The sequence below is a fragment of the Aphelocoma coerulescens genome, chromosome 3 (assembly GCF_041296385.1).
Source record: "Aphelocoma coerulescens isolate FSJ_1873_10779 chromosome 3, UR_Acoe_1.0, whole genome shotgun sequence".
In the NCBI taxonomy this organism is placed as follows: domain Eukaryota; kingdom Metazoa; phylum Chordata; class Aves; order Passeriformes; family Corvidae; genus Aphelocoma; species Aphelocoma coerulescens.
Genome location: NC_091016.1, coordinates 65,466,151 through 65,485,591, shown reverse-complemented (window position 1 = coordinate 65,485,591; position 19,441 = coordinate 65,466,151). Strand labels below are relative to the sequence as shown.

The 19,441-nt window shown below is 38.2% G+C and overlaps 1 protein-coding gene across 2 annotated transcripts in view; it reads right to left on the bottom strand.

Annotated features, from left to right (window-relative positions):
• The window catches only part of RGS17 (regulator of G protein signaling 17), a 68,908-nt gene that overhangs the window by 24,755 nt on the left and 24,712 nt on the right, over positions 1-19,441 (bottom strand). For both annotated transcript variants that reach the window (XM_069008550.1, XM_069008549.1), the window contains exon 2: positions 2,286-2,429. In XM_069008550.1, the coding sequence (XP_068864651.1) occupies positions 2,286-2,404 (119 nt within the window). In that variant the 5' untranslated portion in view covers positions 2,405-2,429. The remainder of the gene's footprint in view (positions 1-2,285; positions 2,430-19,441) is intronic.

Below are 19,441 nucleotides of genomic sequence, written 5' to 3'. Positions count from 1 at the left end.
CACTTATTTGACTTAATCTTGAAAACTAACTAACAGGATTTCTCCATGCTCAGTCTAACCTATTTTGCAAAGAAAAAACCAAAAAAGCCCCAACCTCAAGCCCTGAAAAACCCAGAAAGATAGAAAAAAAATTACTAGAGCAGTTGAAGATACTCCTCTGTTTTAAATCAATAATTACTCTAATTTAGATTTAATATGCATAATCTGTTTACATATATAAAGGTATTGCCTTCTAAGGACTGGAGGCACTCCAAGGGTCACAAGAGCTTCAAAACAGGGTACAGTTGTCAAATGAGATTTCTTGAGTTACGGCATGCTTAAAAAATACAATTAGTTATCTTTAAGCTTGATAAATTAGACTGATATTTTATGGCTATTCATATTCTAGTATGCAAGGCAAAAGCCAACCCCAGCTGTACATGCACAGTGATGGGCTTTATTTCCATTCAGGAAAGAGATGTTGTATTCAGGGTGGATAACTCCATGAAAACATCATCTTTGGGGTTGTTAAAAAATAAGCAGAGAAATTAGTAACAAAATTCAAGAGCAAACACAAACCATGGTGCACCCATGTCTTGACCTTGATCTAAAGTAGATCTAGTCACACATCTCAGACAGGAAATAGTAGAATAGGAAAATTACATAGAGAGACACAAGGTAGGTGAGTAAGTAGGACAGATAAGGATAAATCATGGTCTGGGGCTGTTTCTGTTTCACAAAGATTAAAATAGACAAGACTGTGGAAGAAAAAAACAGCTGAAGGGAGATATGAGAGAGCTCTGTAAAATCTTGACCATCCTGGGAACAATTAGTCACTGATCTTCACATAAGAACAAGGAAGCATCAAATGAAATTAATTTCTAGAAGGTTAACACAAATAAAAGATAGTAATACTTCATGGAGTGCACAGGCCCATTGTAGAATTTATTGCTAGAGGGAACCCTGGATGCCAAAAGTTTAGATGAGTTCAGGAAATCACTTCAGAAAACGGTTTGGCAAATTAAGGAAAGAAAATTCCAACAAGGTCTATAAACCACATGGAAATGAACTCTGGGCCAGGAAATACCTAAGTTGCAGATTGGCAGTAGTTGTGAGGTATTTTACATTGGGTAGGTTGAGGAGGTGCATGTCTACTTGTTTTATCCTTTCCTTGCGGTATCTGATAAAGGTCACTTCCTGAAATAGGATACCGAGATAAATGAATTTCTGGCCTGTAACAGTATAGTTGATATTGTGCCCTTGTCCCAGAGCAGAGAGAAAAGTGACAAAACACCCTCTCTTTATTTCCTATTTAATACAATTCCACCTATTTTGCAATATGGATTGAACATACTGCAAAGTTTAATGATAAATGCATGAGCTCTGGCTCATCCTTGCTCCAAAGGTGAAACTGGAAGTAACAGCCAAGGCAGGTCCACCCTGCTACTGCCTCCAGGATGTGTCAGTATCTTGGAAAAAAACCTGTCCCATTTGGTACGTAGTGCATACATGCTGGTATGTATTTTTAAATATACTGAAGCAAATAGCCTCAGATTTTAGATTAGGGCCAGAGGGCTGATTGAAGTGAAAATAACACAGATACACAGAGGAATGGTCACTCCAAAAAACCTGAACTGTCTAGTTAATATGATTCCAGGCTCTGAACAGTACTGCATGTCATTTACCTTATATTTCAATACTGTGTTCATAAAAATAAGAAATAAACACCTGATGCATCTCAAGACACTAAGAACTTAAAGGTATTTCTGAAACTAACTTTAAATCCTTGACTTTACAAGTGAACTCTGTTGAGGAAGGGACAAGCAGCCACTAAATTATGCCACTCCATTTAAAAGATAAAGTGGAATTTAAGGCTCGTGTTTTCAGATTACAGAATTTATATTAGTAATATAACAGGACACCACATATTCACACTTATGACTATCTCCCTTTTATCCTCCTGAATGCAGAGAACTGCACTATCAAAAGTAAAAGCAGAAAAAAAATGTTTTGAATGCAAGCTATAAAATGTTCATTATTGAGTCTCTCAGTTGCAGATACAAATTTTACAACTGCAATTTCCTCATTTAGTTATGGCTTAAGTAGGGTAAATGTAGCTTGAATTTACTATTCTTTCCTCTTCCCCCTCACAAGATGTCCAACCAAATCAGGGAATTTTTAAATCAAATTTTTAAGTAAAAAGTTAACTTGTGCCTCCTCTCCCAGAAGTTTGCATGTTCCCAGTGCTTTCCATTGTCATTGTTTACCTGTGGTGGATATGGAAGCAAATATACTACAGGACATACCATGAACAGCTGCAGCAACAGCACCAACAAAAGCAACATGTGTTGTTGGGCCTTTGGTTTCCAGGTGCTTGAGACACAGCTGATGTTCCTTCATTTTGTGACTGCTGCCTCTTTCTCATTTCAGCTACTTCAGTGCCCAAGTGGCTATAAGAACACAGACATAAGAGATGTACAGAATTACTACAGACCATCATAAATTACATTCACATTTCTACAGCAATGTCTGATGCAACTGGTTCTCACAGCTCATGGCAACAAAAACACGTGACCATCAACTGAGCTGGCCAAGAAATAGCTCCTTTGTGTTAAAAGCAGTTTCCAGAAGACCACATTTCAGGGACACATTTACGCTCCTGTGCCGTTGAATCACACGCATTCTTCCTGCTTTGGCGGGACTCAAAGGGCTGTTTATGATCAGTGTTTTTAACAGCAAGCCACACAACTTGTGTAGCACTTGGTAGAGACTTGGTTGCTCCTTACCATAAGACTATCACAGCTCTTTCCATGGTACTAAAAATACAGCGGGATGGTTACTCACCTTAAACATGAGTTGGAAACTGATCTTTTCCACTTTTTGACTTCTTTAGTCTATGCTGGACCAATGAAATTAATGGAATAGATGGAATATGACAGGAAGCTGTCTGGTAAGAGCCAAGATTTTTAGATGTCGTAACTCAGAGGCTTGCTACTTAAGAGTTATTCTCAGTAAATAAAATGAATAATAAGTATGTATTTATAAAATACTTTTCAACCTTTGAGACTATTTTCTGGTCACAGATCTTTTCTCATTGACAGTTTTTCCTAGGTTTTATTAGGCCAAGATTCTTTTCCTCCCATTGACTTGAAATATGCAGCTGGAAGTAGTTTACCATGCATTATCTAGTTTTCAAAAGAAGTTGAACATTTATTGCTAAGTTACATTACTTAGGAAGGTTTAAATGCCAGGGTCCTTCTAATGGCTCACATCTTTGTACAACAACTACAAGCTTCCCACAGTAATGGCTAGTACAAACATACAAATTAGAATAAGTTTAGTACTTTTGCCTTAGAAAAAGTACTAACAGATTACCAGATTACTGTGGGGAGGAGCCTGGTTTAAAATAGAAGCAGGTAGAGATGGCCTGGTGTGAGCAGCATGCACTGTATTCCATGTTCCCAGGGCATCCTGCTACAGCCAGGAGTGCTGGGGAAAGGAAAACTCTGATTTACCACCTGGGTGCACCATGCACAAACCAGAGATGTGCTGCTTCTTCTACATGCATTCAAGCAGCAGCTTTGAGAGTTTTCATTTACATGGTTGTTAAAACTCCCGAGGTTTTTATTCTGTAATAGTGTCCTTCATGACAGCTTACACACGACCACACATAGAAAGGATACTAAGCTGCAGAACTCAAACTCATGCTCCAGAACTCAAGGTTGGTGGTTATTGCAGCTTCTTGCATAGCTACCTTTTCCATGTATACTGTCACTGAGTAGAATCAAGCAATTTCTGAAGTGTTTGGTCAAATCAAACAATGAAGAACCATTTAACTATCACTGGTAGGTGCACCTGCTTATGCTATTGATATTACTTATGGTTTATAGCTGCTCTTGAAAATTAAAATGACATGCAAACAAAACCCACACCTTTTTTTTTTTTCATGTCAAATGCAACCCTCTGCGGTTAACAAAGGATGCTCTGGCATAACTGGATAACTGCCCAAATTTTTACAATAGATAGGAAGGCAGGAAAATTCTTGAAGCATAATATGTAGTTCAGAGAGTGACAGTATGAAGTCTCTTTCTCCAAATTACAGTGCAGAACTTCTGCTGACTGTGCGTGATGCAGTTAAATTATTTCATAGATAGCCGTGTCATGCTGTAAATTGGTATTTTCTTCAGCAAGTGCAATGGCTATAGTTAAAGGAATTAAAGCCAGATAGTTTCAAATGGAATGTTTGTTTCTTTTAAGATAGTGATTCTAGAAATATTTGTACAACAAAAAAAAAAAAACCCAAACAAAATTTATTAGTATCAGAAACCAGTCAAATTACCCATACTTAGTCATTTTTTGGGCTGTAATCCCATTCATTCCACCTGTGTACCTGAAGTCAAGCATTTTTTTCCTCAATTTTAGCTGTATATAAAAAAATTTACTATGGCTAGAATATGTTGCACTATAAATAAGGGGGACAGGATGAAGGTTATCCATTCAGACATCATGATGACATTGGTGACTTTGCTGTAGTTTCACAAAAACTTTACCAAACCGCAAGATGCTGCTGCCACAGATATTTATTTCTCTCCCTTTTCTTCTGCTCAGCTCACAGTTACTTATTCCCTCACCTGAGCCATCCCCCTTCTCTGTGCTGGCAGCAGCATTTGTACAGGTACCTGGTGAATTGGGTAAAAGAGTAGGCATTATTTAAATTTAATCTAGAGGGAAAAGAAAAAAAATGGGTTTAACTTGCTTCAAGTCACTTTCTCATTTACCTCGGGAAGATGCAAGCACTTGGGCCAGAGCAAGGGAGAAAATTGAACATCAGGCCAGCAAGGAGAATGTGAGGACCACTTTCTTCCATTCCTGCTCACACTGTCAGCAAGTGATGGTTAAACGGGTGGGAATTGTGCAGCTGCAGAAAGGTAAAATCTGCATCTGCAGTTCCCAACACACAGAATATGGCAGAGAGGTACAATCAGAAATGGGGTTTCACAGGAATGGTTCACACCTTTAATCCTGCCCAGCAACCTCAACCACTAAAAATTCTCCAGCACTCATCTTTTGGGATGGACTACCATGGCCAACTGTTTCAGAGGTTTGCATGTCTGGCAGGACACAGAGTTGTGAGGAAATGTGGCTCTCCATTGTAGAGCATTTCAGGAGAAATGGCTTCTTCCAAGGCCCCTCCACGCCAGTCTAGCCATTCTTTAGAGCAGAGTTGTTTGTTTTGCTATGCTCTTAACTGCTCTGGAGTACGGGAAGGCACATAACCCACCCCCTGTCTGGCCATGCATTATTTGGAGAAGGAAGAGGGCATTCCTTGATTGCAGGTGCAGTTATATTTATCTATTTAGGCTATATTTGAAAAGAAAAACAAACAGATAAAAGAAAGAAAAGAATCATAGAGTCATAGAATCATAGAATAGCCTGGGTTGGAAGGGATCTTAAAGATCATCTAGTTCCAATCTCCCTGCCATGAGCAGGGACACCTTCCACTAGACCAGGTTGCTCAATGCCCATGAACACTGCCAGGCATGGGGCACCCACAACTTCTGTTGGCAACATTTTCCAGTGCCTCACCACTCTCACAGTAAAGATTTTTTTTCCTAAGGAAGGAAGAAAGAAAGAAAGAGTGAGCAACTTCCCAAAATCCTGTATGTACATCCAAGGAGACTTTGCATTCTGGCCCTAGTACAATAAAGCATTAATTGCAATGTCAGCAAAGTGCTGCAATGGGGTATATATTGACATGGGTTGTAAACATGGATACTATATACTGGGACTATCCTTACCTTCCAAATATGATGGGGAAAGATCTTACTGGCACAGTGGGAAAAAGTTGTATTTAATCCATTTCAGATTCTGTCCTTTCCACAGCTGACGTTGGTGTTCGCTCTGACCCTTGCTGTGTCTCACAGTACAAAAAAAGTGATTTTTCTTGGCATGACTGCTGCACTGATCAATAAAAGCATGACATTGAAACTCCAAGCAATGGGATGGTGTTCTCAGTGAATACATGAAGTGTTCACTCCACTGGCTTAACCACTGGCTGAAGTCAAAGTCATCAGCCCTGCTCTTCTGTTTGTGTTACATTCTCTTGGAGATCTTCTAAGCTGAAGTCTATAAGAAATATGAAAAACCCACCCTGTGATGCAAAACTATTATGTTTACTGAGGATGTAGTTGGATGGGTGGAAACTTTAGTTTCATGCTTATTTTGGTTGGATTTCATGTTTCATGTTTTATTTGCAAATACCAGATGTCATCTACGCAAAACAGTAATTGATTCAATTAGATTATTTAGGATGCAGAAGCAGGAATATCTTAATTCTTGGCTATATTTAGAGACTGAGTAGACAGAGGGTTTATATTTGGTGCCTTGGCCCAAGGCACAAAAAGGAAATTTAGAATCTTTGATTCAGCAAGTCACTCCGATGAGATGAACAATTTTTCTCAAGCGTCAAAGTTAGTACATAATTGTGATGGACTAGAATGTTGTGAACTGATTCTGAGTAGACCTTCTAGAACAGTAGTACAAATAACACACACTGTCTCCAAGACCTCAGTTTGCCTTTTAGCTTTTTTAACATTTTCATTCCTCCTGAGACCCTCTAGCTTGGCAAAAGTACCAGATGGTGAAGGTGAGCCTTTTTTCTGATGGAACAGTTTTTCTCCTAGGTACACTACGTATGATCTCTCAGACCATCATGTCACAGGTATCAATTTCTTCTGCTAGTTTTGCATCTGATTCTTTGCCTCCGTTTGGTGGCATGGTTTACTAACAGTGTTATGATTTCCATTTGTACTGTTAGGAAATAGGAATAGTATTCCAGCTTGCTTGACTGACTCATTCTCTTGCGGGTGGGTAGGTATTATGGACCTTTCAGCAATCCCACAATCACGGAGGACTTCATTTTGCAGAACATCTGCTGTCCCTGCTCTGTAGCTGAGGAAAGGAACCCAAGGGTACAGTAACTGTTTATTATACCAGTTATGAGACAGGTGGCTCTTATAAGCTGCAGAGCAAGAAGGTCTGTGCAACCCTGTGTGTATCTTCAATCTTGCAATGCTGGAAGATTATGAATACTAAAAAACCCATAGAAATTTGGAGTAAGGTTTCCTATTAGTTTTGGAACGAATGGCACAAGGATCTATTTCTGTGTTTAGATAGTGTAATTACCACTTATTCCACTGAGTTCCCAGGAGTAATTATCACAGAAATCCCCTTGTGCACAGAGCACTGTCCTGGGAAGAGCGCTCAAAAGAAATAACTGATGGAAGAATCATTTAATTTATTACATTTATAGTGGGAAGCCCTGTTGAATACAGGCTACGCTCCTTTCAAATTCCATAGAGTACCTCTAGAAAATGAAAAGAAGACAATTTCTGAATTGTTGCACCTTTCTGACTCTCCATCTCCTGTAGGATTTGTGCTGTTTTAGCTAGGTTTTAAAGTGTTTTCCCCAGAGATTCCCAAGATATTGGACAGAGCAAAAAACACAGGCTGCATAATTTCAATCATTTAATTTGATGCCTCTCTTCTGATGAAGAGATTTTTTTTATTTTTATTTTTATTTTTTTTCCCCTGGCCTCAAAAGGCTTTCATTACAGTTCTGCAATTTTCTGAACTTTTGGCACTGTCCCATCTGGCCCTCTTTGCTTGTTTTGGAGCCTCCCCTTGCATATGACCCTCTTGTAATAATTTCTGTCCCCCTCTTAGCATAGTGAAGGCATTCCCTGGAGAGGCTCATGCACTATGAAATCAGAGAAAAATCTTGAAACTCCAGAGGGGATTGAGAAGAGTTTCTATCCTATTTTCTGGAACCATTATCTAACGGCTGTTTTGAAAGAGAGAGATCATATAAGGGTGAGGACAAACATGCACCGTTTTATAAAGAGAGGAAGTGGCATTTTGTCTTTTGTTACAGGTAGGACACAATGTCTAAGATTTTAGGACAGAATTGGTGCAGAATCAGCTACAGCAATCTGTCTTTTTTCAAACTTTGCAATAGGCAAGAAAGATCACCTTGCAAAAGAAAGGTGCAGTCAGTGACTTAAGGATATAAAGGGTGATTTACCCTCCAGGCAAGAAACTTAGCCCTTAAAATATCTTTTTTTTTTGTGATCTATCACATCAGTTCTCCTGCATTGCTTTACTTATTTTGACTTTGACAATAAAGGGCCAAAATCTCAACTGTGTAGTTAATCCATACCTTAAACCAGCTTATTTCAGACCAGATGTGACTTTATCAATCTCAACCATACTTGCTTTCACTGTCTTTACTGGCATTCACTTGATTCCTAACAAGGATTGTTTTTAATTTTAGGGATTTTGAAAGCCTTCAAAACCTAAGTATTAAGGTAGACAATATCCATTTAAGACCCCATCCAGGCTTCACTGCAAGAACCAAAATGTACACTGAGGAAAGCTTTGTATGCCGTGAATTCAAGACTTCAAACTACCATTTTAGATTTCCCATATATTTGGAAAATCTCAACATTTATAAGAACAGAGTTACATTACCACTTCCTTGAATTTTTTAAATGAGTTGTTTGGGGATAATTGCATGATCTTTATAATATTTTGATTGGTTGCTTGAGTTTTAGTTTCCTAAAACAGTCAGTAGGAGAGTGACAGAGATAACCCTGTTGCTTTTTTTTCAATTGTGAGGTTTTTTTAAGTGGTCAGTCAATTTTTAATGTATAGACCACTCTTTGACTTGAAACACTAAGCAAAAACCCTCAGAGAATGCTGTGATGTGATACATCTAATGATCTGTGATGTGCTGTTTTAAATCCAGTGTGACATGCTATCTTTTAAATCCATAGGGTTTTTTATGAACAGACATTCTAGAGTAACAGAACCGTGCAACACAGTCTGGATCCAGCTGCCAGTTAAATAATATCACTGATGCATGTGCTGCACTTGCAGTGCAAAGACAGCCCTAACACAACATCGATTTCTTATTTGTGCTGTCTTCATTCATCTGGAGGAGTGTTTTAAAGGTACCACAAGCTAAATGAAGACAGACCACAAGATTTTACCAGATGTCTCTGAGCTATAAAGATTTCCATACACCCCTTCCAATGCTGAGCAAGTAGCAAAATCAAGACAGCAGAACCATAGGGACCATTTTGAGTGCTGCTGACCACTTAACAGCCATCATACAGCAATGGCATTCATACTACTCTGCTCTTCAAGAGAAACCTTGACATGGGTACATTCTTTTTTTTTGCTACTAAATCCTGAAAATCATTCAGTACTTCACAAATAAATTCATACAAAGTAATGGACAAGAAGTCTACCAGAAGAAGTGTAATTGAGTTATCTTGGACTTCATTAAACTTATTTCAATGTACCCATAGTCTTTTACAGAAGAATTAGAAGCTATTGGCAGCAATGAAACCTTAACTGCACTTTAATTGATATTGCAGCAGTATGGGAAGTTTTAAATGTTTGCATTTTTAAGAATTTGTATTTTGGAAGGCAAGATCAATGCACAAGGCAATTCCTAAAAACTATTCTGGTTAACAGTAGTCATGTCAGAATGTGAATTATAACTCCAGATTATAAGAGATTTGCTTTTCTTGGTTCTTCAAAAACTTTGTTTTGCTGCCTGTCTAAGTTCAAAGAAATTGTGAAGTGTAAGAAGGTCTGAATCAAGACAGAAGTTGACCCATGAATTTCTGACTAGAACTTCATACTGAATACATACCCCATGTTGATGTGCCATGCAGGCCAGTGCACAGATTCTTGTGTTCTATGTGATGAGTTCAGCCAAGAAAGGGCATGCATATATAAAAGCTTTTAATTTTAAATGCCTGGCTACCTACATCAAGCTGTATCAACCACTGATTTTAAGTTTGATGGTCCCATACTGATCACCAAGGTAGCAGAACCATGAAGGGAATTTCTTTCTCTTAAGCAGCTTGCAGTGCCCAAGACACTGCACAGCCCCCATGACGTCATCCTTCTTGGATAAATGGCAGTTACTACCACCTTTCGGTAGTAACTTTTGAAATCATAGGTTTTGAATACTTGTTGGCTCAGAGAACAGGTTACTGCATCTACTGACTTTTGCTTTTGGAGAACTGAAGACTTAGGTGTCTGCAGAAAACATCTTGCTTGTCTATTAGTTACTGAAACTCAGCAAAAAAATTTCAAGACACGTGGTCTACTACAGCCATACAGGTATCTTTCTCCTGTCAGGTCTTTTGACCTGGAGAAGTAGGACTCTTTCTAAAGTTTTTCAAAGCAAGCCCTGAGAAGATCATAAAGTGGACATTCTATCCACTATAGGATAGGAGAAATAGAAAAAGAAATCTAGTGGAAAACTGGCAGAAAGTGTTCAGCCATTAAATGCTTTATTTAGGGTAGGACACTGCTATGCAAATATTCATTTCAATTGAAACTGTGCAATTTGTCTGAACACTATGAAATCTTTGTCTTTTGTACAGTAATATTCTTCTTATGACTTTACCAGACTCCTTCTGTACTCATAAAGGACGTCTGAGATTTCTTTTTATTATTTTATGTTGAACTTGGTATCCTGAAGAAGCCTTTCTTAAATCTCTGCATCATCAAGTAGATATGCATTTGTGCTTCTGATTCAGACATTACTGCTCAGTAACAAAACATTAAACCTGACAGTAATGCATTATTGAAAAGTTTGTGATGGCTGCATGTAGTTTTTAAGGAGCTGTGCTAAAATTATGATTAAGAGCACTTTACAGTCTTCAGGAACATTTTATAAAAAGCAAAATGTAAAACTAATCAGGAAACGTTTTATTTATTTTTAAGTGTATTGTTTTTATTCGTCTGTGTTTGAAAAACATCTAAGAATCCTGTTTACACAACATCTATATACTTATTCATTACGGCTAGCATGGCTTCCACTGACTTACTGACATGAAGCCAGTACACTTTAGAAAGCTAAGAAGATAATTCCATTACAGTGGGGAAATATAGACCTTGACATATCACTGAAAAGAAGCTTTTTGTTAAAGTCTCTGACATTTCTCATAAAGAGGACACTAAGAAGACACTTAAGAACCCAGAGAGCTTTACTGTACGCATTGGCATTGTAATTTATAAATAACTTTTCCTGTTCTCAAATCCATTTCTCTGGATAAAAAGCCAGCTGTCATTTGGGGGTTATGTGAACTGCAAAGACTCTGTACAAGTTTCAGCAGAAATTTAAGAAAAAAGCCATAGGCATAGCACAAGAATTTGTAGCCAACACAGGCTAAACAGATTTGCAGGTGAGGCGAGGTTTATTGTTGGGGAACTACTTTTTCTGCAGATAAGACCATTCTGGAAAATTTTCATCTGCAGGAATGGCAGCATTTAATCAAATAAGTGCACATAACTTTTGTTTATGGTGCACGTGCTACGAAGGGCTGGAAGACAAAGGAAAGGATTAGAAAAATTGTTTTAGTGTGAGAAGAGCTTTTCTGAAACCACACTGGACACGGTTCTAGTCTCTGAAATGACAGAATCTATATTTTCACGGTAAGATGAAGACTTGCATCCTCTACTTCAAAGGCCCTTTATTTTTTCAATTTCCTTTTCAAAATGAAAGTCTCAAATTTGAACCGAAGGAGCTTGAAAAAGGCTTCCTGACTATAACTTTTTGAAATAACTGGATATTTGGCAGTCATGCTGATTTTAGTTACACTGACTGACTTCTGAGGTATCTTCTGACATGATCTCTGTGTGTTTCAGCCCTCTTTTCCACAGCCACCCTCAAAAGGAAAAAATAAAATAAAATAATAAATATAAACAAAATGAGGAGATTAGTATGGTGTAGAGAAGGTATTTGGTTAACGTGGTATAACTGAGAGGGAGAGTAGCAGAAGGTGGCATGAAGTAGAAACAGCCTTAAGGTCTTTCTGGTGGCTTGGAACAGTGGGAGGATATGAATCCAAACACTACATTCAGATAGGCTGCTTCCAACATGAAAGGCAGGGTCTGGAATTTTCCAGGTGCCATTTCCTGCTCACATTACAGTTTCTATGAACTTCATGACCATAGAACTAAAGAAATATTTGCCCTTGGCAGGGAGTGGCCAGGCTGGTACATATCCACCTGTAATGAGTGTCCACTTCCCTCCCACAAGCTGTGCTACTTCTGTTAAACTCATAGCGAGCTCCTGATACTTCTGCTTCTCCAGGCAGAGCTAATGCTTGCTGGTCTGAGGAAGGAATAGGAGACCAGTTCTACTTTGTGCAAGGGACGTGCTCTTTTCCACCAACCTGGCACATGCTATTAGAACCAGCTATTGTTACCATGCTTGGAGAAGGGGTATTTTTGCCTGAGATCCTGTATTTCTACTGTCTGAATCTTTCACTGTACTTGCTTGTTCTGTGTTTAATCCTGTTTTGTTTACCTGCATGTTGCAGCAGCAACACTCGTTTTTCCATCTGCTGCTACCAAGCATCAGGTCCTTCATGGTCTATCACATGTGAGGTTTCCCACTTAAAAAAGAGAAAAATCCGACTTCCAGGTTAAATCCCCTTGCCATTAACAAGAGCATTCTAGAACTTACCATCGTTTCAGTGAGAGAAAGCAAGTTTCCTTTCTCTCGTCCTTGTTTTATCCCTTCTCTTACTGGAAGGATTCCCATGCAGAAAGTTGCAGCCTCCTTTGTGTACCTCATCACTTGAGCACCTACCTCAGCTGCCTGAATCCTCACTAGTGTCTTGTTTGTTAGCTTGACTGGAACAATGGGCATCTTCAGAGCTACTTGCCAGTGAACACTTGTAGCAGAGTCTCCCTCCCGTAAACATAGAGGTATGATGCAAGTGTGAAGCAAAAAGCCATAAAGTCTAAATTATACACAAAATACCTAACAGTCTAAGTGGTATCTCTCAGTTCATAGAAATTCCCAAAATACCACACTGAGGGAGAAGGCTTGAGATGTTCTGAAACTACTGTGGAAAATCCCTAAAAATATTTAGCATGTTGTGTGTTGGAGGGGATGTATGGAGGTTCAGAGAAAGAAAACAAAACCAATTATTTCTTCTCCTTTCTTTTCTCTCCCCATGGTCATTTTTTAATGTGTCAGTTTGAAAATACAAAATGCCAAGCTTCCCAGTAAACAAATATTTTATAGCAATCTGTGCATGTATTTTCATATTCACCAACAGTAAAGAAAAAATTATGTCTTCCTGCAGAATCTGACAGTTATTGCAGTATGGAAAACTTAGTATTAAAAAACAATATAGGAGTTTTTATTCCTTTTTTTTCTCTTTTTTTACCCTATCAAGCATGCAAGTTATTTTTTCTATAATTTCTACAAATGCTAAATAAAAATTTTGATAGAAAGAATCCATAATTTTTCCTTCGCAGAAAGGATATTTTACTTTGGAGGACAAACAACAACAGTAAGTGATATTCCAGAATTTAATTTGTTCCCCCTTTTCTTTGTATGATGTTTACTTGAAGCAATATGTGCCTAGGGAACACTGTGGTGCTACTGCATTTTTTCGAAGCTTAAGAAGAGAAAAAGAATTGCAAATTATTTGATGACCGGAAAAGAGCAAAATGCATCCAAATACAGAAAACCTTTTTGAATACCACTTTTAAGTGAATTACAAAACAGTCTTACATAAAAGGTCTACTTTTAACACTTGGTTTCTATAAAGTTTAAAGGATGGAACTTAAAACTACTCTCCCATAATGTGAAGTTCATGATTTTTCATACATAATCTGAGTCTATTCATTATACCAATGTAAAAAAAAAATCTGCTGAACCACAAGGGACTGAAAACATGCTGTGAAAACTTAAAACCTTAGAAATCTCTGGAATCATGCAAATTTTGTATGAAAGTTTCCCTTCTATAGTCACATTTACAAGCTCTCCACTGTTATGCTGAGCATTAGCACAGATTTGCAATCACTACCTATGTTACTGCACAGCAAGGCATTAAAGGAGCTCTTCCACCAGAGTATGCAATGAGATAAAGTGAATTGACTTAAAAAAATAGATTTTTGAAGATCAGTAGACAAGACCTCTTGAAACACTGCTGTCACGTGACTGAGTGGAGCTTGATGTGAATGTCTGGTCTAGCATCCCTCCTCCCTTAAATACTGCTCACTGGCAGTACAGCCTGATGTCCTTGTTTACTGCTACACAGATGACAGATTCCACAAAGGAAGTTCAGAGCCATCCTTATATCCAATATTTCATAACATTAAAAAAAAACAACCAAACCAACAAACCAGAGCTTTGCAGAAAGAGGAATATATCCTCTAGCCAGTGAAGTATACTTAGGTAGGGGAATTTTGCTGAATTTTTGAAAAATTATGTCTATAATCATAAGAGGACAAGGTAATGTTTTAATTTGAAATAACTGTGGAAGAGCTCTGGGAAGCCTGTTGATTGTATGCTTAGCACAGCATTAAGTGGATTAAAAAGAACTACACGCATGGCAGATCTGGCCCATCCACCTATCTGCAACTCCACCTTCCCCACAATTTTCCCTCTCACAGACATTCAGCTGTGATTCTCTCCACAAAAGCTTTTGTAGGACCTCTCTCCTTTACTTGGCTGTTGGATTTTTTCCAGGCACTTGGCTTAATCTTCTGCCTTTGAGATTGTCTTTTGAAAGTGTGACCTGTCATTTGGTTGAAATTGAATGACATACAAGAAATTAGTGGAGAGCGAGAGAGAGAGAGAGGCAGACACAGCAAGGTCTCACAAAGATCATCGGCTTGGGAAACCGACACGAAAAGTCAGGAATGAGATGAATGTGAAGAGCTTTGAGCAGTACAGCCTGGCTGGATAGCCCACCACTGAATAATACCAAGAGCTACCTTCAGTCATTGAGGAAAAGGACAAAGGCTGTAGCTGGAAAAGGGTGTGGAAGGAGAATAGTGCTTGCTTTCTAGCCCAGCTACATTGAATTTGGCAGAGCTAGACCCCTCTGTGGTTTTATTTCTTTCTTTATGTCAGGAGTATTTAGGATAGATTCAGTCTTGTCAATTGTGCAGCTTTCTCATGTGCTTTGGGGAGGAGAAACAAGCTATGCAATAAAACTAGAAAATATGGCTGAAGCTACCAAAACTTTGCAGCAGGCTAAGGAGAAGTTTAATATTAGAAACTACCTAAGTCTCTTTTTAAAAAGGCAAATATTAGAAAAAATGTTTCTTTAGACTTTTTTTTTTAGTCCCATAAGACTTAAGAATTTTGACCTGAAATGAGAGCTAAATAAGGCCCTTCAGATGGAATACTTTGAATTTTTATGTCCTGTTTTAATTTGCCTCAGCTAATTCTTTTGAGCCAAAAGGTAGAGTATGTTATTTTATAATATTTATGTGTAATATGGAATCAGTTGCTTTAAAATCTCTACCACAGAAATTTCTAGTACCTTTTCTTCCAAACCCCTTTTACAATAAAAGAATAATGAAGCTTTTGTTGACTGAGCAAACTGGAAATTAGGGCACTGTAGCAAGCAGAGCTTGTTACGGACCAAGACATATCTTTCCTCTTATGAAAAATGCAACATGTTCTGTATGATAGGACTTTAAAAAACAGCCATACTATTGTAGTACTTTTTGTACTGCATCAGCTCTTAAAAATTTTTATAATTTGAAGCAAAGTGAAGATGAAACTCTCACTCTGAAGGTGAACATCTCTGAAGATACTCTCAAAACCTCAGGCATAAAAGATTTTAGAGACAGAATCTATAAAAAAATGCATAAATCACAGAAAACAGCGTGAAATTAATTTCATTAATTTCAATTAATGCAAATTAATGCAAAGCTATCTGTGTTTTAAGTATTAGACATAACGTTGTTTCACAGTAGTGATTTCTAAAGTTTCATGATGTGGATCAGAGATTCCTCTGACACTGTAGCTTTTTCACAAAACAAAAAACATTACATTTGCTACAGCTAAATAAATCCTTATCCTTTGAGACAAAAGATGAATATTTAACACAACTGTGTAGGTTCTACTTTATGTCTTTCCTTGTTGATATCTGAATGGTGTGCAACTAAGCACAATGACAAGAACAGAGGCTTCAGACAGTGACATTAAACACAATATTTCTCAATGAAGAGACCACTGCTTTGTTTCAAAGAGCTCTCAAACGAAATTATTTTTCCCTGTTATGCTTTATATTTGACTCATGCCTCTTGTGAAGTTTTGGTACATTCAGTGAACACACAACTGAAAGAGCAAAACTTCCCAGCACACTTGACAAAGTCAGAATGCCTAATGCCACTCTGCCAGTCCTTGCTAGTTCTAATACACATCTCTAGGAGTGGCTTCATTCCACATTACAGACAAGGAGAACAAAAAAATCCCAGTGGAACTACTCAGTTATGCTTGGAGACAACTGAAGGAGAAGAATTGCCCTGCGCTGTACAGAGGAGCTCACAGATGTGGAACAAATGAGGCTGATATGGCAGGCACCCGTGGCACCCACAGAGCACGAGCGGGCAGAGGTCTCCAGACTACAGTTCAGCATGGGATAGCTGAGCATTCCATATATTTGCAGTTAACAATCCACTCATCTTTCATTTCAGGGTTGTCTTCAACTGTAATGAAGCCTTCTTCTGCTCATTGCATTTCCTAAAATTTGCAGAATCTTCCTAAGGGCAAATTCCAACACAATTCCTTCGGTTTTTCCACACTGCACAGGCGTTCTTTTGTTGTTTGTGGGGTGCTGCCCATGGTGGACTTTGACTTCTGAATGCCATTCTACTTCAGGTCTATTTCTATGCATGCATTTTATGTATGCCTTCATTTTCCACAATGTCAAAGTCCTATTTATCATTCAAAAGTTCAGGCAGAGGCACTTCCTTTGCCTATTAAATATATTAATAACAGTCAATTATGGATCTTTCAGTAGGCCAAGGGATTTGTCTCAAATTGCGGTCCTAGTGGGGTTTTGTATCTAAATTCACCTTCCCCAAATCACCTTTGAAATCTAGACCAGTCCTTAACTCTGTTTTTACTTGCATGTAGTATCTTGTTATAAAATTCATTGTTTCTAGGGCTCATTTTTGTGCATTTTTCCTAGTTTGAGCACAGCACAGGTCATTAACCACCTCTACTTGAATTGTCAAAAATAACAAAACCCAACAGATTCTTTGGTACCATCTACTTTCGGAAACATAATGCTCCTGCCCACCTTCCTTTTCAAATAGCACTGACTCCTGTCAAAATAAAGTAATATCTAAAACTTCTCTATTAGCCTTTCCCATTTCCAGACTTCCAGCTCTCAGTGGAGGATGACCTGCTCCTTTCTTCCCCTAAGGCTGAGGTGACAGGTTCCATTACTGCTTTGTCATCTCTGGACTGGTGCCTGGCTGAGGTAAACATCCCTTGCAAGGTCCCTGTGTATCCACCCTCCTCCAAACCCAACATGCGGCTCCATCCCTGCTTCCAGCCCACAGAAGGATGCTGCTCCATAGAGGGAACTGCAGGAATGAGGTCCCCCAGAATGGGCTGAGACAACTCCACTAAGCAATTCTTACTGCAGGAGGCAGGAACATGACAATATGAGGGAGATTTTTCTTTTGCTATTTTTATGTAAATACATCTGCCACCCTTCCCTCCCATGTCAAGACAGTGTTTTCAATCATAAGCAGGAAGTGGTTAAAGGCATGTTGCCAGGAAGCTCCTTTCAAGTTGATTAATCATTACAGATAATCTGAATCAAGTTAATGAAAATGATGAGAACCTGAAAGTTGTGTACTCTGTTGGTAAAATGTGCCCTGACAGAAAAGCTAATTCAGCTGAACCAAAAAATGGCTTATGAAAAATTATAAAGATTATGTTGCTGGACACTCTTGCTCAGGTTCTTGTGAACTCACCAGGTATCTTACTTGTGATATATTTATCCATAAACAAAACTTTGAAATAACCTGTTCTATCCTGAAACACTTATGAATTACTCAATAATATTCACAACTATGACAGTACATTTTTGCCAGAAAAATAGACTTAAGTGTTGCTGCTCACAGCAGATATTAGGCAAACTTTTTGAGAGATATTTCAGTTATATAGTTCAAAAAATGCAAAACATTCTGCAAAAGCCAACAGTTGTGTTTGCTGCAAATTACTGAGAAATGTTTAATGTTGTTCTGCCAAGGACAAATCAAAGTTTCCCTGTGAGTGCTGGAAAACAGAATTTTTGCAACACTACGGGTTTCCAACAGTGTGGTAGTGGTGGAAAGATTTTTCTGGTTATGTTTATGTTTCTGGTTATGTTCTATGTTTCTAGTTGGGGAGATTCTCCTGTCTCCCTGCCTCCTCTCAGATTTGTTCAGTTCAACATTAGACTGCTTCTGCCACTGATGCCATGATTCATCAATTTCCTGAATGCTGGGAGCATTTGCTAGATTTATCTCCTCTGATGCACTGCTTTTCCCTCAATGCCCAAACCCCACAATGTACCAGTGAAGTCCCATTACTGGAAGTGCCGATTAGGAAACAGCAGGTAGAGAAGATCTTGGTGCAATGGAAAGATGCTGTTCTGCAAGTAATGCCTGAAATACTCTAACTGGAGTTGTTATAATCAAAGGTCAGACGTTTTGCAAAGTTATTTCAATCATCTGAAATGAACACAAATATTTAAGTAAGGCAGATTACCATTGGATTGAATTTCTAATTTTTGTGCAAGTTAATTTATGCTATAGAGCCAGAAGAGATGCTCAAAAAGTCCATTGCCGCTTCTATAGCTTTGTGTTCTTTTCAAATTCAAATTAATCCAGAAGAATAATTTTACTGGAGTGGTGCTTTCCTATTCTCATCACTCATTATTTTAATTGCCTGTATTGAAACTATTATTTGTATTAATGAATTGACACTTTAGTGGCAAAAGGCCAAATTCTGATCTTCTTGTTTAGTGGTAAATGCAATGTCGAGTTTATTGTAAGTGTTCTTCCTTTGCAGAGGTGTGGCGAGCCTGGGTGTTCTTGCACTAATCAGGAATGCCAGCCACTTTGGCATTTCTAATGATTCCATCTCTGTCTCCACTTACTTCTCATTCAGCACTTAAAGACTGCAGACTTCATTTCATTATCTATGGAGGCTGAGAAAGGGATCTGTTACACTCTTGGTACATCCAGGGCTTTAATGTCAGCAAGGCCTGTGGAAATGAGACTACTTTTGCTGTTATGGTTGAAAGAACAACCTCTGCCATTGCACTAAAACCCTGAGTATCTTTTATCTTTTTGTTTTATTGTTCTCTAAAATTCACACTGAAGAGTAGCTGCCAAAGTGAACCAGGTAACCAGGTATCTCTGTCATTTTTTCAGTTCTGCTCCAGAATTACACGTGATGCACACCTTCTCAAGGAGAATTTGTTTGCTTTTAGATGAAGAATTATTCACCAGAGATTCCCAGCATAATTTATTCAAACTCTCTTGAAACATATCGATTAGGATGTTCAAAGTGAGTGATTTGTGAATAAATTCACAAGTTTATTCAATTTGTAAATTC